Here is a 20076-nt window from a genome sequence, read left to right as displayed (position 1 = left end):
ATTCTGCAGCAGGCAGTGCTCAGAAGTGCAGCCAGCTTGCTAACAGTGACAACTGGCACTTTGTTGATAAACTAGACAAAATATAGCCTGTTACTAGAAATCTAGAAATCTCTTTTATTAACCAAGTAGCAGGATGGGTGCTAGATTATACCTGCTTATATTTAATTATACCACTGGTTGACAGGGATATCAAACTGGGTGAAAATGGTAGAAATGTAACAGTCCAATTTCTGACACTCTCTCTAAAGAAGAGTTCATCGTCACAGTGATGATGATCATGATGATGGCCAGCAATTACATAGTGCCTGATGGAATCACAAAGCCTTTTCATTTGTAGTGATAAAGACAAGCTTAGAGATCCCTAACTTTCATACTCATAGGACTTATACACAGGAATGTAGAGAGACAAACCCAGGAAGAAAACACCCTGAGAACGTGAAATAGTCTCAATTAGAAGCAACAGCAATGCAGGTGCGCCAGGCCCCTGTACCTCCATGGTGTAGTTAGTGTGTTTGTTGTCAAAGACCAGGGCCTCCTGGATGAGCTGATGATCTCCTTCCAGCTTGTCGATATTGTTCTTGTAGTTGATGATATTGTGCTCGTACTGCTTCAGTTGATTCATCTGGTCTTCCAGGGCCGCTGTGATCTGGATGGAGCTCCGGGCAATCTCCTGAGCGAGGCAAAAACAGAAGAGAATAATCAAGTGAGTGCCCCTAAGGTAGTCAGGGGCAGCCCACCAATCCTGATCCTGCTTCAGATGCCCCATGTTGACACAACAGCCATACTCAGCTGATTTTCCAGTTGAAGTGGGAAACAGGCCAGTACCACAGAATGAAATAAGTTTGAGGTCTAGAAAATGAGGGACAAGCCAACCCAGATCCCCAAATGCAAAAGAAGTGAGTCACTGCAGCCTTCCAGTGAACATGGGGGCCTCCTGGGGTTGGAGCTGCGCTGTCTCAAGGCAGGTGTGGGGTGGAGCCGTCAAGTAGATGTCAGACCCCCACCTGCCTCAGCTGTGTCTTAGAGAATTTCTTGTATTTTTACATGTTCTCCTCTTTAAGAAAAACGTTAACATTTTATCATCACAAGAGAGGTTTGGAGAAAAATAGTTTGGCCAACAAATGGCTCTTGGCTGTTTTTGGTGATAAAATGAACCCAGAAATCAGTGTCACTTTTCCAATGTTCTGAAAACACAAAGTATTTGTAACTCCTCACGTGTCCTCCTCAGGGGTAGGTTTTAAAATCTCAGTCCCACAGAAGTTAAACACTAAGAGCTCACTATTGCTCTTCACAACAAGATGAACAGTGGGCAGCATGAACAGCCACGGCTCACCCCAGTGCCCTACCCCACTTCCTCACCAATGCCGCCAGGGGAAACAGGATACAAAAGTCCCGGAGCCAAAAAGGATTGTAAAAAGCCCAGAGTGACACACAACGTATCTCTCAATACACTGAATGGGGGTGAGCAGAAGTCACAACATAAGAAGTGTCATTGCGGTGTCAAGCCAGGGACTCATTTTCAGGCTTGTGAAAAGCTCTCTGAAGGGCCAAGACCTACCTCCATCTTGTTCTGGATCCAAGGCCCAACGGCATTGGCCTGGGCAGCAAACTGGCGCCGCAGGCGCTCATTGGTGTGCTGGCGGGCCAGCTCCTCCTGCAGGGACTGATCGCGGATGGGCACGAGCTGCTTCACCTGTTGGGGTGCAAGGGCAACAGTGGTTAGATGCCAGCTCTAGTCAGTAGGAATGAACAGAAGGTGTGGTAACCGCTCAAACAGTGGCTGGGGATGAGAGCGCTGAGGGGTGGAGGAGAGGGGAAGAAGAAGAAGAGGGAATGGGGAGGATGGGGAAGGGAATGGAAGCCCCCTATTCTAGGGACTAAAGAGAGAGCTCAATTGAGCTTTGACTGCCATCCAGTGCCTCCATGTGCCTGCTGAAAGACTGGGTAAGTCATCATCAGGAACACCGCCTTTCCTCTAGCCACGCTGCACTAACCCTATGGGGCTGGGTCCAGAGTGCTGAGGATTCATGAACTTGATGAGAGAAACTGACACCTTTATTTTTATGAACTCTTACTGAAAGTTAGCATTTCCTTCAACCATGTGTATGGACAGCATATTTACCATAGTAGTATTTAACAGTACTGTGACTTTCTCACATTAGAAATCATAGACATAATCGTGTGACAATTATTGTTTGCCTTTCACAATGTCATGTACAGATATCACTACTTCTTTTTTTATATGTATAGTCCATATCAAAAGTACAGAAACAAGAAGGATGTGGAGGAAAAGGAACTCTTGTGCACTGTTGGTAGGATTATAGACTGGTTCACATTCTATAGAAAACAGTATGGAGGTTTCTCAAGAGATTAAAAATGGATTGGCCATATGACCTAGCAATTCCATGCCAAGGTGTCTACCTGAAGAATATAAACACACTAATTTGAAGTATGCCTATGTTCATTGCAGGACTATTATCAATAGCCAAGCTATGGAAATAACCTAAATGCCCAAACAGTGGATTAGGAAGATGTGATATATAATCCCCATGGACTACTACTCAGCTATCAAAAAAGATAAACGCTTGCCATTTGCAGCAAGATGGATTGAACTAGTGGGGCTTATGCTAAGCTAAGTAAACCTGGAAAAGGGCAAATACCACATTGTGTCACTCACCTGTGGAGTATAGAGAAACCAAACAAAGGGGGAAATAAAGCCAAACTAACCCTAAAACTAACTCTAGAAAGTAGACTGTAAAACTGAGGCCACCAGAGTGGGAGGTGGAGAGGCAAGAGCAAGGAGGGAGGAGCACAATGGACTACAGTGGTGGACTATGGGTGTTTGGGTGGTTGGTGTGGTAACAACACCTGAAGGTGTAAATCTATCTACACTTTTAAAACACAAACAACATTGGAAACCAATATTATCTCAATTTTAGAAAAAAGTTCTAAAATTAGTAGTGCTGGTTATAAATCTCTGACTATACAAAGGACCACTAAACTGTATATGTTAAGTGAGTTGATTTTATGACATATGAAATATATTTCAACAACACTATGAAAAATGCATCCATGAATTTAATGAGGAAACACCACAATCCTTATTTTAAATTCCACAAAACAATTAAACTATCTACTTTGAAAATGTAACTTTCATAAAAGAAAAAGAAATACTAAGGATGTATTCTAGGTTTTACATATATATATATATTTAATGTATAGATACACGTAAAAGCTTATTACACAAAAGAAAGTATTTTGAGTTTTCTGCAAAACTGGTGCTAACAACATTATTACTCAAGACCCCTTTTACAAAACTCCCTGTGGCCAATTTACCTTATAACTAAAGGAAACTACTTGGCTTGACATGTATACTTCCCTTTTTACCTTGGCAGTCAGAAAACCAGAGCTAAATTTCAAGTTCAAAAGCAGTAACTAACTCCTGTACCATCTCCCAGATGAACCTCTCCTTTTCCCCATACCTTTTTTTTTTTTTGTTCCCTTGTTCATTGCTTACAACTAAACAATTGTTGCATGTGTGTTTTTACAGGAAGTCACTTCAAATCCATGTGGTGGGCTTATTGCTTAAAAACTATATTTTAGACTATAGATCTGCTAATACATATGCTCAGTATGCTAATAATCTCATAATGAGATGATTCTGTTGTGTTTTAAACTGTGAAATATAAAGTTTTCTTACTGAGACCAAAAAGGCTCAAATGATCCCATTTTGACTAGAAGTAAATTAGTGGACGTTTCTCAAAATTGAAGATGCAGCAAATTAGTAAGAATACTTTAGTTTCCTAGGTATAATGTTCTAAGCAATTTTTCTGCATTTGAAATTCACACATTTGGGACATGTCTATTCCATATTCTGAAAATTCTTAATGAAGTACTATAAGGAAGCTGATTCCACCGAATTTGCAGCTAGGGTTTTAAAAATAGTTCCTTTATAATAACAATATCACATCTGCACTGATTTTGCCCACATTTACAAGATCTTTTAGGTAAATAATCTCTATTTTCTTTCCTCACAAACTCCAGAAGCTGCTGAATGGCATTTCAGTGTTCACTGGAACTCATGTGTGTAATTTGGGTGGGGGGGGAGTTGTGGAATCCTGACTATGACGAAAAATCTCTAGGTTCCTCTGATTCACCAAGGTCCTACCTCTTCCCTCATCCTCATCTTCGAGAAGGCCCCACACCAATCCTGTCACCCACCTTGTCCCACTTGCTCCGGAGCTCATCCATGGTGACAGTGCTGTAGGGATTGCTTGAGCTGATCCTGATGTTATAGCTCTGAATCACTTTCTCCACCTCATTCTGGATGGCCATGATGGACTGCCGTTCCCCATCTGCCTCTGGCAGCGTGGCCTTGAACTGCTCGTGGGCAGTGATCAGACTCTAAAGCAGAAACAGAGTAGGAAAAACCCGATTTACTTTAGTGCTAATATTAAAAGAGTGGCTATTCCCTCCCTGCATTTACGACTGCATGAAGCTCTCAGAGAAAACACTCTTGATGTTTTAGAAAAACTATTTGGTTGGTACACAAAAGTTCAGTTCTTTGAAAATGGGAAACGATATCATGATGACTGTTTGATAGTTATTAGCCAAAAGTCTTCAAAAAAGCAACTGTTTTCTTTTTAAAAAAATATCATGTTTGCTCTCAACAAGCTTTTGTTTTAGTCTTACCCTCCACTGATAAGTAGAATGTAACTTAGCTGTCTTCCAGTGACCAGTTTTGCTTCTGTCATCCAACAGAAGAACCTAACATTTGCTGCCTTTAAACATAAAGACCATTAGGATGTATATTACTGCTCCCTGAAAAGAAGAGGCCACAGAAACCAACTATTTTCCCCAAGGCTCTCCATGAACAAACCTATCCTTTGAGCTAACATGAACAAGAGTGGCCTCTGCAATTCAGGTGAACCCAGAGGCCACATGAACCACCTTCAAACACAAAGCCAACTGCACTTTAGGTATTCCAGTGGGCAGGTTGCCAGCACACCTTTCACTAAACATGTAACTCCTAAAAGCTTCAACTATGGCTTCCAAGGCAAAATTAGAAGTCTCATTCCAAAAATATGATTGTAGGTTGCTAACCTCTGCTGACGGATGCATGCAAGTAACACTATCCCAGCCTCTTTCAGAAGACAAATACAATGTTCAACAAAGTAATCATTTCTGTCCCCCTACAAGCAGGTATAAACCCTTCTTGGATACCCTTTGGTAGTGGGGTATGGGTTTACAACCTAACCTTCAGTACTTCCTATTATATCTGGATTCTTTTAGATGACCTATCTCTTTCACAGAAAATCACCTGTTCTTTTTCACAAAAAAAGAATTTAAAAATATCTCCTCTTCATAGTTTGATACACATCAAATTCACTGTATAATGGTCTCTAAATAAGTTGGGTCATGGCAATTTGAGAGTAATTCTCCTCCCTAACAAGACCACTTAGAAGTCTTATTTCCAACTTCGAAGTTCCAGAAATTATAAGCAGAACATTTTGGATTATGAGAGGCAGAAGGTGCTGATTTGGTTTCTTGTGCTTTAGGATCTAATAAACTCTGTAGTAATATACATGCATTTTGCAAAGTTGTAACTTAGCAGTCAAAAACTCATAACTTTCCATGAATAACTCCAAGAGCATAGATGTCTGTTTTGTTCAATGATTCCACGTTCACTTTTCAAGACCAGTTCCTTTGTCATGTACGTACTCTCTCTCATCGATGTTAATTTAATTGCAACAAAGAGTAGTATATGCATTTCTTTTTTTTTTTTTCAGTTTTTTTTTTTTTAAAGATTTATTTATTTATTATACATACAAGCACTGGGTACAGGCAGAAGCACGGGAGGGTGAGAGAATTCACCAGAGCCAGAGCAGGGAGCAGAGCAGGCAGAAGCACCGAAGTACACTGCTGAGGGGAGCAGCGGGCGGCAGGAGAGGTCTGCGCGCCATGTGGGACCCTGCTCCGGTGGCCGGGGAGCAGCCGGGGATTGAACTGGCGCTCCAGAGGCTGCGGGCAGCTTCGCAACCCAGCGCTCAACCGCTGCGCCACCGGGGAGGCCCCAGTATATGCATTTCTAAGCCAAAACTCAAATGGTTGATTTGGGTGTTCTAGTCACATTGCTTTTAGTAAAAAAAGAAACAGAAACAGAAACAGGGGCTTCCCAGGTGGTGCAGGGGTTAAAGTCTCAGCATTATCCTGTCAAACTATTGCCAGCCACTGTGGCATGAGTTCGATCCCCGGCTAGGGAATTAACCCACATGGCATAGCAGACCTCTCCTGTCTTACCTTCTGCTCCCCTCAACATTTCAGTAGATCCGCCTGTTCTGCTCCCTACTCTGTCTCTGGTGAATCCTCTCACCACCCCCGCACCTCTGGCCTGCACCCCAGTTCTTGTATGCATAGATTAAAAAAAAATAAAGCACTCTCTAAGTTTTTTAAATTACAATTCATTTCTAGTGCAGCAAGAGTGCATGGCTGGGGTCCAATCACCTGGATCTCCTCAATACTGTGGACAATGAACATGTCTTGCAGGTCCTCCATGGCGCCTTCCATCCAGTTGTTGAAAGGAGCAGCTCTCTTGGCAAACTCCAGGTGAAGCTGATCAATGGTTTCTAGCAATTTCTCAGTTCTCTGAAGATTAGATAAATAAAAGCAAGTGTCATCATAGATTTAATCTATGAAAATGTCAACATGCCTATTTCAGAGTAATAAACTATTATCTCAGATTTTTTTCATCGCAATGCTTTCATCCATCTCTAGTATACACAAAAGATTAACTCATGTCAAATGATTAGGCTGAGCCTTGCAGTTCTCTGAAGTGCATCCTGAATCAAAGAAGGCTTTAATAACATTCAGGTAGCCTTATTTCAAAATACTTAATATGCTCCGCTAAATGCTACTTTTTTGAAATCTGAGACTCCACAAAGGTTAGAATGTAACTTGCTTTCAGCTAAAGAAGTTAGAGGGCCTGATTCCCTAAGCATGCTAAACAACAGGAAATTCAGGGCATCTTCATCATTTCATCATCAACAGTGTACACAGGAGATGCATCCCTTTTCCAAAGGACTTACAGACTGAAGACAGAAGGAACTATGGTTTAATGTTCTCAAATCCTCATTCAGGATTTAAGTTAGGGGTCCTCTTTGGCCTTTAAGGGCATGTGAAAACACATGGCTCCCAGCAACTGAGAATGATACTAGGCTTGTTCATATTGCAGAGACGATGGGGAGCAGAGAGGGAACACATCCCCCATCTGTAAGTCTTATACAACTATATTCTTTTTTTTTTTTTAATCCTTTTCTAAAATATTTGCACTGCCTTCAGTACAGGCTTGGTGGCCCTTCCCCTGTCCCAACACTTCTTTCCTTGGGTGGATATGTGACAGTCATTTGGCATTAGGAAATGTGATCTCATGTATTTAAAAAATTTTATCTGAGTCAGGGTAAAAAGACTCAGAAAACTGGGAAATGAGGCTTTCCTTCGCATTGTGTGAGTCTTCCATAGTGAAAGGTAATTAGGTACAGTTAAACACTAGCTACTTAGTACTGTCTATCAAGTCTTATTCTAGGATAAGGGCAAATTCGCCCTGATTCTGCTTCATATCAACTTTTTCCTTACTGCAACATTTGTTACCCTCTCCCCTTTGCACATCTCAAGTTATTCTTGAGTTCCTGACTTAGTCATACAGCTCAATATATTCTTATAAAAGGATTTTAGAAATTCACCGTAATTACTACTTGATGTGAAACAGGTGTTAACCATAATCTCATTATCCCTGGATTTTTTTTTTTTTAATTTAAAAGTACATTTCCTTGCTGTGTGGGTAAGTGATAGTACAAGGCTACCAACTTTTCATTTCCCTTTTCGCACTGCTTCTCATACTGTCTTTCACTAGCTATTTTGTTTTATACACAAAATGTTGCAGGAAAAAAAAAAAGGTTGGATACAGTGACTTAGTTAGCCTCAACTGAAAGATTCCATCACCTCCAGGGCCTCTCTCCTCTTCTGAGTAAGCGTGCCCAGTCTGTCCCACTGGTCACAGATTTTCTGGCAGCGATCATTGACATTCACAGCATCATGATAGTCCAGTTCACTATTAGAAGAGAAAATAAAAATTCACTTTCCCAGATATGTGGATAAATGGAAATAGGCTAAAAATAAACAGATAATTTTTTTAAGATAATGAAAAACTAGCAGATGATTTCAGGATTTTCTTCCTCGTCACCATCCCCAACATGATCACTATTCTCTGAATTATTACAAGAATTAGTAAAACTCTTGTGGTCAACAGATTGTTAAAAAGAGAGAAATACTGTCTTCTCAGTGTCGCAGGCTAACTCGATTCTCCATGTGTTTCTTGGCCAGGCTCCAGAGAGACATATTTTTTTTATAATTAATTTTTTTATTTGTATCTATTTTATATCAGGTATAGTCCCCATAAAATTTCCACCACCAATTCACCCATGCACCATCACCTTAGTCCCTTGTACTCCTCCCACCCTCTCCCTCTCCCTCTCCTGCCAAGTGTCTCTGATTTATAGTTGTCTGATTATTTTTGTTTCGCTAGAGAGACATTATTTTTAAGTGGCAATGTACCTGCAAATGAAGCCAACTATCTGACCTGGAGGGCAGTCCTGTGGGCTGCACTGAAGCCACAGTGACTGGAACATCAAAACGAGCAGAAGGCGGGGTGGAGTATCAGCTTGCACCCCACTATGTCCTTGGCTGCTCTTGAAGGGCAAGGGATTCACCACTGGGCAGAGCCTCCTGTCCAGAAGTGGCGCTTCGACTTTACCTGCACTGGAAGGACTTGTAAAGCCTGGCAGAGCAGAGTCCTTGTTCTTCAGACAAAAAGGTTTTAAATTGTCTTAAGCCACAAGTGTAACAAATAAGAACAAAATGATTTCTTACTAAGTACTCGTCCTCACCAGCCCTGTCTATAAGTCCTAACAGGGCCTTTACAAGGTGAAATAATTTAAATTCACTATTAAAGAAATTCTCAACTAGAAGACTTGGGCACAAAGTCTGAATCTGGTACAAATCACCGTTTGAGTTAGTGGAAAGTGAGCCTCACAGAGGCTTAAACACATCTTCAGGAGACTTTAAAAACAGGCCAAGAGAAGAGAATTTTTAGGAATTCCCTTCCTATCCTACCAAATTCATTCCCCTGAAGCTTAAGTTTATTTCTCCTTTCAACCTTATATTAAAGGAGTGGTTGTTCATTACTTGTTTTTTTCCCCTTGTAAATAATACTAACTTCTCCTTATCGAATGTTATTGTTTCTGTTCCTGAATCAAGGTGATACGTGTGGTTGGGTTTGAATGCTCTCTCAGGTGGTAAAAGCTCACTATCACCTAACGTAAGCTTGTCCAGCTCTTACAAATAATTGTCTACATATGCGTGCACTTCACGAGATGGAGATACACAAAGATACTTGTGCTTGTAGTTATAACCCCAAAGCCCAAAATAACCAGGAATTCTAGCAATTTGCACAGTTTTGAATACAAAGTGAAAAGGGGATGGCTCTATAAAATATGAATATTAAAGAGACAAAACACCTCAAAAACCAAGCCCTAGGAATCCTTCTACTAATCCACCTGGAGATTCCCCTGCTTCCCTCTCCATGGTTATGTTTAGTGAACACACTAGTCCCCATTTTCTGTAACTCACACCCAATACTTGTACACATTTCTGCTTTAAGGTTGGGGTTTACACATAGCTGTGAATACTATTTTTGTATGCACTTTGAGAGCTGCACAAACATTTAATTTATATTTTAGGAAAGGGAAAGAAGACAGAGATGTTAATAACAGTAAGATGAGCACAGATTAAAATTAGGTATGTGCTTCCTCTCTTGACTGTATGAAAAAATAGGTATTGGGGATACCAGAAATAGTAACAATATAAAATTATTACCTAAATTTTACGAGTCACTCTTTAGACCATTCTAACTTACTTCTGGGAGCTATACTAGACCTTTAAATAGCTTGAGTTTCTTTCACCCCGTTATTTATAGCTGTTAATGAGCAGCCAAACCTCCAACATCACATATTAGAAATAAAATAATAGAAAGGCTTATTTGCATAAGTCTAAAAATAGGGACATATATTAATTGAAGAGTTTGCTGGAGCCACAAGTGTGAAACATGAGACTTTTCAAAGGTAACACATAAACAATTCTTAAAAATTGAATTGTTATGTGCCAAGTCCTAAAACTTGTGCAGATATCATTGATTATAATGGGATCGAAAGGAGTATGGAGTTGAATTTTGTTGGATCAAAAGAGAGCAAGGTCTTAAAAGAAAGCTTTAGAAACTGAGAAAGGTGAGAGGCAGTCTCTCACCCAGAGGGTGGCCCAAGCAGAGGCTGTACCTGGCCCAGAGCAGGGGCTGGAAAACTCCAATGGGGCTTGAACTAATAGCCTGGCTCAATCTCATGCTAGACTCGCCCATAAAACAAAAAGCATGCAAAAAGCACTTATTTGCTGATGAAGAAAATTGATGCCACAATGTCTCCTCCTCATGAGGTGTGGCAGTCATGCCTGTCATGTTCTGGTTTCTGGAGGGGCAAGGTGGTCCCATCTCCTGTGAGGCCACCTTTCCCAGCGGTAAGCTAATCCTCCATGCTTATTTCTCACCCCCTTAGAAGCAGAGCTGCCTGGGCTGGCACTGGGGGTGCTGCCAGCTGGGAGGACACAAGGATCCCACTACTACCAAAGAAGCCAAGCTGAAGTGAGTTTATCTGCTTTAAAAACAAGATGAATTCCATCACAGCATCCTCCAGCTTGGCTCACTTTAAATTTAGTACAGGAAAGGCAGACCTCCCACGTCCCTCCCAAGGGAATGCTCTGGGGAAGCTCTCTGTGGAATCCTTCCACTGTACCCACAGCTCCTGGGGCTCACAGGGCAGGCGCCTTAGCTGAATGTCAGCAGCCGCCTGCAAACACGTACTTGAGCTCTTGGGCGATGGCGGCAATCTGCTCCACCCGGTCCTGGTGTGCTGCCAGGTCGCTCTCGAAAGCTTCATGTTTCCGCAGCAGAGCCCGGACTTCGGTCAGCGATGCTGACTCATAATCCTTCTGCAGCAAGATCTGTTCTTTGCCTGCAAAGGTCACAGCAGGGGGTGTGAAGACTGATGTCACACAAAGTCAGCAAAGGTCTCAAGATTGTTAAAGCTCCAAAGAATCAAGAAAAGGGGGTGAAAATGACAAGACTGAAGAGGCGGAGGCAATATTTGAACTGGAATTCAGACTATTATATGCTAACAATGCCCCCAAAACCCTACGTTCTGAAAGCTCCTGTTACTAATAAAGAAGAGGGGTCCCCTCTTTTAGGGGATACCTCTGTCCCCCTAAAACTAAGTCAGATATCTCATTTTCCAGCATGATAATCAGTGGAGCTAGCCATTACTAGCTCACAAGAATCACCTGGTATAGTTATTAGGTAAAACACTTGTACTGTATTTGCCTCCCTATGGGTCAGCCTTTACACCAATTCTTTTTGGTTGAAAACTTTATTTTCTGTGGTTACATGTAACTTGTGTTTATTTTTCCAATAATACTGGAAAGGTTTCTCTCTGACTCTCCACCCATATCCCCCCCAATTTTTCTTAAATTAAGCAACTGCTGTGGCTATCACTGAATGTGCCTTTACTCCCTGTTTGATAACTTTTTAAGAATTGAGTTCTAGAAATAGAAAGCAGGGGCCTCCCTGGTGGCACAAGGGGTTAAGACGCAGCACTATGAAGCTATCCGCAGCCACTATGAAGCTATCCGCATGAGTTTGATCCCCGACCAGGGAGCTACCCACATGGCGCAGCAGACCGCTCCTGTCTTGCCCACTGCTCCCCTCAGCAGTGTGTTTCAGTGGATCTGCCTGTTCTGCTCCCCACTCTGTCTCTGATCCCCACTCTGCTCCCCACACCTCTGGCCTGTACCCCAGCTCTTGTATGCATAAATAAATAAATCTTAAAAAAAAAGACTTTAGAAATAGAAAGCAAGTGTTCACATTTTTAATGATGACAACTCAGCACTTAGTGTGTACCAGACAATGATTTAAATACTTTATAAATATGAACTCATGAATCCTTATCAAAACTCTATGAAGAGGTGTGACTATTATTCCAAATTTGAAAAGGACCCGAAGCACTGAGAGGTTAACAACTTGTCCAAGGAACACAGCTGGGAAATGTCAGGGCTGGGACCCCAATCTGTTCAGCTCCAGGTCCACACCTGTAACTGTCCAAAACTGCCACTAGAGATCAATAATCAAACAATAATACAGCAAAAGGGAATGGGGAAGTGAGAGGAAGCTCTGGATCTTTCTCAAAATAGATTATTAAGTAATAGGGAGCATACTTTGTTCTTCTACCTCAGCAAACAGCAGTCAAAAAAATATTATGGCCATAGAATCATGGTTATAGGAACACGTATGTTTGCATGTCCTAAAAGAATGCATCAGAGTGAAATAAGGAAGTTAAGATACTGTATTTTTCCTTTCCAGGCAGATTTTGTGAGTGGGAAATTATATTACGTTATGGCATTTAATAAACATTCTGTTTGCAGAAGTATCTGGGTCAGGGCTGCCTGATCCACAGTTAGGAACTGAATAGACACTTTGGAATCAAAAAGAAAAATGTGGGGGAAAACAGGAGGAAGCCAGACCCTATGGAGGTAAGTGTGGGAAGAATTTTTTCTTTTTTTTTTTTACATTTCAAAAGAACAGTAAGTTTATTAGAAGGAAAAAAAAATGGGAAGAATTATTTCTAGTGCTTTTTTTTAAAAAAGCACATGATCTGCTTTATTAGAAAATAAATATTCATATTCACCTCTTTTTTTTTCACCTCTCTTTTTTTTTAAAGATTTATTTATTAGGCCTCCCCAGTGGCACAGCAGGTTGAGTGCAGCACTGTGAAGCTGTCCGCAGCCTCTGCAGCACAGGTTCGATTCCTGGTCGGCCAGGGAGATGCCCACATGGCGTGGCACACCTTTCCTGTCTCTCCCGCTGCTCCCCTCAGCAGTACTTTCAGTCCCGTCTGCCTGTTGTGCTCCCCACTCTGTCTCTGGTGAATCCTTTCACCCTCCCACGCCTCTGGCCTGTACCCCAGCTATTATATAAATAAAATAAATCTTTAAAAAAAAGATTTGTTTATTTATGTATATAAGAACTGGGGTACAGGCCAGAGATGAGAGGGGGTGAGAGGATTCACCAGAGACAGAGTGGGGAGCAGAACAGGCAGACAGACCGAAAGCACTGCTGAGGAGAGCAGCAGGCGAGACAGGATAGGTCTGCTGTGCCATGTTGGTAGCTCCCTGGCCGGGGATGGAACTCATGCTGCAGTGGCTGCGGACAGCTTCATAGGTTGCATCTTAACCCCTTATGCCACCAGGGAGGCCCCATATTCACCTCTTAAAGAAATTTAGTACTAAGGCAGCAGAGCAAGGAGGAGCGAGGGCACTGGCCCAAAGAGTCACAGATGTTAGGGACATGACAGTAATTGCACATTGTGGGTCTGTCCACAGAGCAAGTCTGATTCTTCAAAACCCATGGGGAATCTGGTTGACTTACCGTAAGCCCACGTTTCATGCGTGGAAGCCTTCTGTTTAAACTTCTCCGCCAGGTGTTCCAAGCGTTCCAGCCTCCGTATCTCATTGAGTAACCATTCCTCGTAACCTTTCTCCGCCTGCTCCAGCCTCTGCCAGGCACCTGCGATGTCCTGGGATGTAAGAGGACAAGCGGAGGCACGTTCCTTACACTTGGGCCTCCTGGGTTCCCTCCACAAATCCCCTTCACTGCATGTTTGACACTGTTTTGCTTTTTTTGTTTCCTTGCCTACCTTCATACGCTCCTCCCCAGTATCTAGCCAACTGTTTGGCTTCTAAATGTCTTAATTATCACCAGGGCCTTTAAAAAAAATAATTATAGGGCCTCCCTGATGGTGCAGGTGGTTGAGCGCTGCACTGTGAAGCTATCTGCAGCCTCTATAGTGCGGGTTCGAGCCCGGCCGGCTAGCGAGAATCCCACATGGTGTAGCAGACCTCTCTGTCTCACCCGTTGCTCCCCTCAGCAGTGTATTTCATCAGTCTGCCTGTTCTGTTCCCTGCTCTGCCTCTGGTGAATCCTCTCACCCTCCCGCGCATCTGGCCTGTACCTCGGTTCTTGTATAAATTAAATCCTTAAATAAAAAAAAATTATAGTTTGTTCACATTAGCTAACAAGTGCCTGATACTTCTCTCGATGTGGACAGAGGCTGAAAAGGCCTTAATTTTCTAGCCAGATGAAGATGAAGCCTCAGAGTGACTCAATTCAAAATGACTCTTACTCAAGAACTTGGCCTCCATCATCCGGCCTGTCAGCAGTCAACAACTATATCCTGGGCATCACACATGCACCAGGCACGAGGCAGAGACTTTAAGAGAGCAAACAATACCTATGAGGTACCTTGTCTCCATGTAACTTCCATAATTATCAAGAAAGAAAGACAATGAATAAGTAATGAACAATATGCTATGACGGAAAAACCAAACAGGGTCAAGTGATGCTGAGAGCCGCTGGTGGGGGAGGCAGTGTCACTGGTCCCTTCTGCAGGTTACTTAGAGAAAACCACTCTAGGGTGGTGGCATCTGAGTCAGGACCTCAATCATAGAAAACCAGTTATGTAAAGAAGTAGGGAATGGGCACTCCAGGTCAAGGGAATCAGCCCAAAGGCAGAGGAGGGAAGTGCTCCCTGTGTGGAAAACAGTACAGCAGGTCTATGCAGCCACAGAGCCAGGGAGGGGCAGACAAGCAACTCAGGCAGTGAGGTGGTGAGGGCTGGGGTCAGGTCATATGGATTCTATGGGCCAGGATAATGACTATTTTGCAAGGAGGGGAGGCGGGGTGAGAAATAGGGAGACACACTCTGATTTGCATTTTAAAAAGATGACAAGAGCCTGCTGTGTAGAGAATATATTTTAGGGCCAAAAGAAAAAGAAGAGCCAGAGAAGTTGTCAGGTCTAGGAAAAGACCATGGCCACTTGGCATAAGGCCAGGGCAGTGGAGGTGGAGAGAAGGGCAGAGATTTAGACATAATTTAGAAATAGAGTCAGTGATACTGGCTGAGGAACTGGAGGCAAGAAGGTGCCAGAGGGCCTCCCTGGTGGCACAAGGGGTTAAGATGTAACCTATGAAGCTGTCTGCAGCTGCTGCAGCAGTTCAACCCCCAGCCAGGGAGCTACCCACATGGAGTAGCAGACCTCTCCTAACTCACCTGCTGCTCCCCTCAGCAGTGTATTTCAGTCGATCTGCCTGTTCTGTTCCCCACTCTGTCTCTGGTGACTCCTCTCACCCCCCACACCTCTGGCCTGTACCCCAGTTCTTGTATGCAAAAATAAATAAATCTTAAAAAAAAAAAAGAAAGAAAGAAAGTACCAGAGAGGAGAATAGAGGATGACACTTAGGGACAAATGGGGAATGTGATGCCAGATACTAATACGAACAACATGGCCTCAGGACTCTTGGCTATGTTAGGTTTGAAATGCTTTGAAGACATCCAAGCAGCCAGGTGAGCCTGGAACTTGGGAGAACTCAGAGCTGAAGTGGTAGAATTTGGGAGACATGGGCACTCTATGTGGCAACTAAAGCCACAGGCCTGGATGAGATCACCTGGAGGCTGTAAAGATAGAATAGAAGGTTTACAGGCCAGGAGCATCAAACCTCACTCAGGAGGAGCAGCAGGTTTTGCTAGTGACTGAAAAGACTTGATGGTGGGGTAGGAAGAAAACAGTAAGTTCAAGAGTGGAAGTCATTTGAAAAAGGAGGCAAGTGTTAACAGATTCAAAATTACAGAGAATATGGGGCCTCCCTGGTGGCGTAGGCGGTTGAGCGCTGCACTGTGAAGCTGTGCGCGGCCTCTGCTGCACGGGTTCAATCCTGGCTGGCCAGTGAGAATCCCACATGGCGAAGCAGACCTCTCCTGTCTCACCCGCTGCTCCCCTCAGCAGTGTATTTCGTCAGTCTGCCTGTTCTGTTTCCTACTTTGTCTGGTGAATCCTCTCACCCTCCTGTGCATCTAGCCTGTACCCTGGTTCTTGTATAAAAATAAATAAATCTTTAAAAAAAATTACAGAGAATATGACTATAAAAGCCATAAGTGGATTGTCAATACTGATTCCACTGATTCTGACAAGAAAGGTCTCAGTGGAGGGAGGGACAGAAGGCAGAATACTGTAGGTTGAAGAACGAAAGAAGAACAGGAGCAGAGAGGAACTGAGGATCAATCAGTTCCAGAAAGAATTCTTTCTAGATGTTCTGTTTAAAAGAGGAGTGGGAAAACATTGCTCTAATATGTTGTGAAGTCATAGAAGGTTATGATATGTGTTGAGCAGATCTGGAGTGCTTCAGTGTGCTGTTGTGAGCAACTCAATAGAGAGAGGGAAACTGATGCAGCAAAGAGAGGGAAATAAAGGTGGCAGTAAGGCCTGGAGAAGGTGTAACAGCAGGGAAGAGAGGCACACAGTCTAGATGCTGATGGGTCTGGGGAGGGAAGATGAGGCAGGTCGTGAAAGGGGGAGGAGAAGACAAGAATCATTCATTCCAGTCTACTGAAGATCTGCTCACCGTCAGGCACCACCCAACAGCAGGGAGAAGGCAAAAACTGCTTGACAGTAGGGAAAAATAGAACAAGACTGAAGTGTTTACAGGGACAGAATTATCAATATATTCCTTAATTGAGATCAGAGAAGACAATTCCTCCTTTTCAGGCAACCATCAGAAAAGGGGGGTTGTGGAAAGAAGAGGGCTTCCCTGAGGACCAGGAGGGCTTCTGACTCTAGGCTACTCACCGACACCAGCTTGCCCTCGGAGGGCATGAAGGCAGGCCGGTTGCTGATCCTCAGCTTGGTCTGCAAGGTGTTGAAGTTGATCTCCAGCTGGCACTTCTCCTGCACCTTAGGGGGCTTGTGCTTCCGGCGGTAATCCCGGAAGTCCTCCAGCTTTTTCTGCATGGCCTTCATGGTCTTCTCGGGAGTCCGGTTCTCCAGCCAGGGTGTGGTGCGACGAATCCATTCCAAAAGCTGCTCCCAAACACAAAAATACTGCTGAAAACACCACTGAACTGCCTCTAGTTAAAAAACAGAGGCACCTAATCATTTGGAGTGGATTAACTTAATGTCCCTAAAATGACAGAAATAGGACTGTACACCCCAGACAAAAAGGAGAGGAAACCCACCACTACGAACTGTGGCATGAAGGAAAACCAGAGTCCAGCCATGGACACTCATGATCTCCCCAATGATACCACAGAGAGGTCAAAAACTTATAGTAAACACGAGTCACTTTATACAAAAATGTGACATTTACAGGAAACTCGGGGACCAGACATTAGCAGACAAATGCTGGATGGAGCCTGGAAATGAAAGAAAAAAAAAACAAAAAAACAACAAATCCTGACATGGTAGAATAAAATCTGCAAAAAACTGAACTTACCTTAAAATGTATTTAATTTTTAAAAGGTTCAAATCTAGTGACTTTATTTACTAGGCTATGTATTGTAAATCATTTAAAATATTGACTTAAAGCCAAAGTAAATTTTAATATCAGCTTTTCAAGGAAAATTCATGGTACAGTAAAAGTGGTAGTGAATTCCTCAGAATGAAGTACACCCCCTTCTCTTAAATTACTACCAAGGCCTTAGAAATGACCGGCTGAAAAGCCAGTCACTAATAATTTATACTTATGATCACTTGGGCAGATGAGAATTAAAGTGGTGATATACCTACACTCTAAGGGTTTGAAGAGAATAAATGAATGATCAAGTGAGAAGAGGAAGCATATAATTACTGAGAATTGTGTATCTTTTGGTCTTGATCAACCCTGAAATTGATCTTTGGTCTTAAAGGTGACCCCAAAATTTTCCCAAAGCAGCAGCATAAAAATATAAACTCAGTATCATTTGATAGGATTCATCCACTACTTGGGAAGATTTAGTCTAAGCAGCCTGATACTTTTCCCATTATAGACCAAGTATCAGTTAATTTAGATAACAGCACAAATGATTTGGTCTCTGATATGTGTCACTGTGACTGTTCAATCGAGAGAGGATATGGTTGTGAACCTAACTCAGCCCCTAATTTGTCTGGGGAAAATCATGTAGTGCAAGTGATAAAGTTTCTCTTTATACTATATACTATACAATTATAACCAAAAATTTGGCTGAAGAGTTGTAGAACAGATTCATAAAAACTCATCTTCAAGTATCTTGAATGAGGGTGAGGGGAGCAGTTCTGTCTTCCCCATATTTCCCTCTCAAAAGTTATAGACACACCCAAGACTGAGCCATGTCTCACAATAGGCTGGGCAAGTTTCTTTGCTGCTGGGTCACTGTATGGAGCAAGGCTTCTGAACACGGAGAACACCCTATGTGACATCAGTAACCAACAAAGCAGTAAAAAAACAAGTAATGCAATGTTGTCTAGGAGAGTCTGACCCTGGGGGTGCTGCACAGCTGAGAGTGGCATCATAGTCTGCTCCCTAACACATGCAGACCAGCTCTGTACTTCGGTATGGTTAAAAAAGGCCATCGGGAATACTTTGCTCTAGTAATCTTATTACTGCAAAGTGAACAAGCGCTGAGATCAAGTGTACATTCCTACTTTTATTCTGTCTGAGATGAAAAATGCAAAGAAGAAAAAAACATTGACGGCCCGTGTTCACCCTCTGTGCCTCACCCTCTGGGTGGGTATGGACAGGACTGCAGGGAACCCATTTCCTTTACCTCACTTGCTAGCCTCTCATATTCTTCCATCAGCCTCTCATTCTCTTGATTCACAGCAAGAACCTTACATATCCTGTTAGCCGCTGTCTCAGCCTGTAAAACACAATAGGTAAACAGGACAGCTCTGTCGACAGGGATGAGCAGACACAAAACTGAGGGTGGCAGGGCATGAGAGGTAATGAGGGAGATGGAGTGCTGTAAATAGTGCAGATTCTAGATTAGGGTGGAATAAGATTGAGGATATTGCTGTTTATTACTATGAATCATTTCACACCTTTTTTACAGTTTTCACACAGACTTACACGGCAGGCTGAATATACTGTAGGGAATAATGGGGAGATACCATTAGTCTAAAACACAAGCCTTGTAAAAAAAAAAAAAAAAGCAAGTTAGTAATGAAAATATATACGGGTCAGGGAAACAAAAAACTTCAGTCCCTGAGAATCCATCTAAGCCCTCTGCTATCTCATACCTAGAGGCGAGAACTCTCTGAATAACATTGGTCATTGAAATCAAGGTGAAAATAGGGTCCTGAATACCTGTCACTGCACTTGGAACCACTGAAGCCCCTTTCTCCTGAAATGAATCTGTAGAACTCACGAGATGGGAGCCTCCTACTGAGCTGAATTGGCCTTAGGACTTTGTTTAACCTACATGAAGAGCCAGTGAGGTCATAAATAATTCTCTATCACCATTCTGTGGAGGGAAACTTGGCCTAGGTGTGGCAAAGGGCCTGGAGTCATGAGCATATGATGAATCAAAAAGAGCAACTTGCCCATCTGTGCTCCCAGGCCTCCAGCCTGTCCCAAAGCCTCACCTCTAAAACCCAGTTATCACTATTGCAGGTGATGGTCTTAAGAGGATCACACTTAATCTGGCCATCCCAATCTGTGAGGATCCTCCAAATAAAAAATTGGAAGAGGCCAAAAATAAACAGGTGGGAGTGGAGAAAACCGAAGGATAGTCACTCGCAGTGTCTCTCAGATTGTGCTAAGGAATGTGAATCTTTTTGAGGTTTTAACACTGTTGTCCATTTGCTATTTCAGTTAATTGAGATTGGTCTGAACGATGTGAAACATCCTTGCATAAATTCCTGAGCAGCGAAGGCAATCTCTAGGCAGAGGAGAACAAGGGCACTAGAAAGGCAAATACCTGTGCCCAGTGTCCTCTTAACCTAAAGCTCAATAACTGTGGCTCACTTTTATGGCGCTTGTTTCTCTTTTTTCTAAAGCACAAATGTTTCCCACAGTTGACTAATGAAATAAAAGTAGTATCTTAGAAGAAAGAGACAGAAAAACACTTCAGGAACTGT

At 42.7% G+C, this 20076-nt stretch overlaps 1 protein-coding gene across 2 annotated transcripts in view; it reads right to left on the bottom strand.

Annotated features, from left to right (window-relative positions):
* Positions 1 to 20076, bottom strand: part of ACTN2 (actinin alpha 2) — a gene marked incomplete at its 5' end in the record, with an annotated part of 72063 nt that overhangs the window by 6829 nt on the left and 45158 nt on the right. For both annotated transcript variants that reach the window (XM_084253110.1, XM_084253109.1), the window contains 9 exons: positions 491 to 670; positions 1559 to 1693; positions 4222 to 4404; positions 6505 to 6645; positions 7999 to 8107; positions 10964 to 11114; positions 13580 to 13727; positions 16834 to 17064; positions 18765 to 18857. In XM_084253110.1, the coding sequence (XP_084109236.1) occupies positions 491 to 670; positions 1559 to 1693; positions 4222 to 4404; positions 6505 to 6645; positions 7999 to 8107; positions 10964 to 11114; positions 13580 to 13727; positions 16834 to 17064; positions 18765 to 18857 (1371 nt within the window). The remainder of the gene's footprint in view (positions 1 to 490; positions 671 to 1558; positions 1694 to 4221; positions 4405 to 6504; positions 6646 to 7998; positions 8108 to 10963; positions 11115 to 13579; positions 13728 to 16833; positions 17065 to 18764; positions 18858 to 20076) is intronic.

This window comes from Talpa europaea, assembly GCF_964194135.1.
Source record: "Talpa europaea genome assembly, chromosome: 14".
NCBI classification, from domain to species: Eukaryota; Metazoa; Chordata; class Mammalia; order Eulipotyphla; family Talpidae; genus Talpa; species Talpa europaea.
This window is presented reverse-complemented; position numbering and strand designations above follow the sequence as displayed.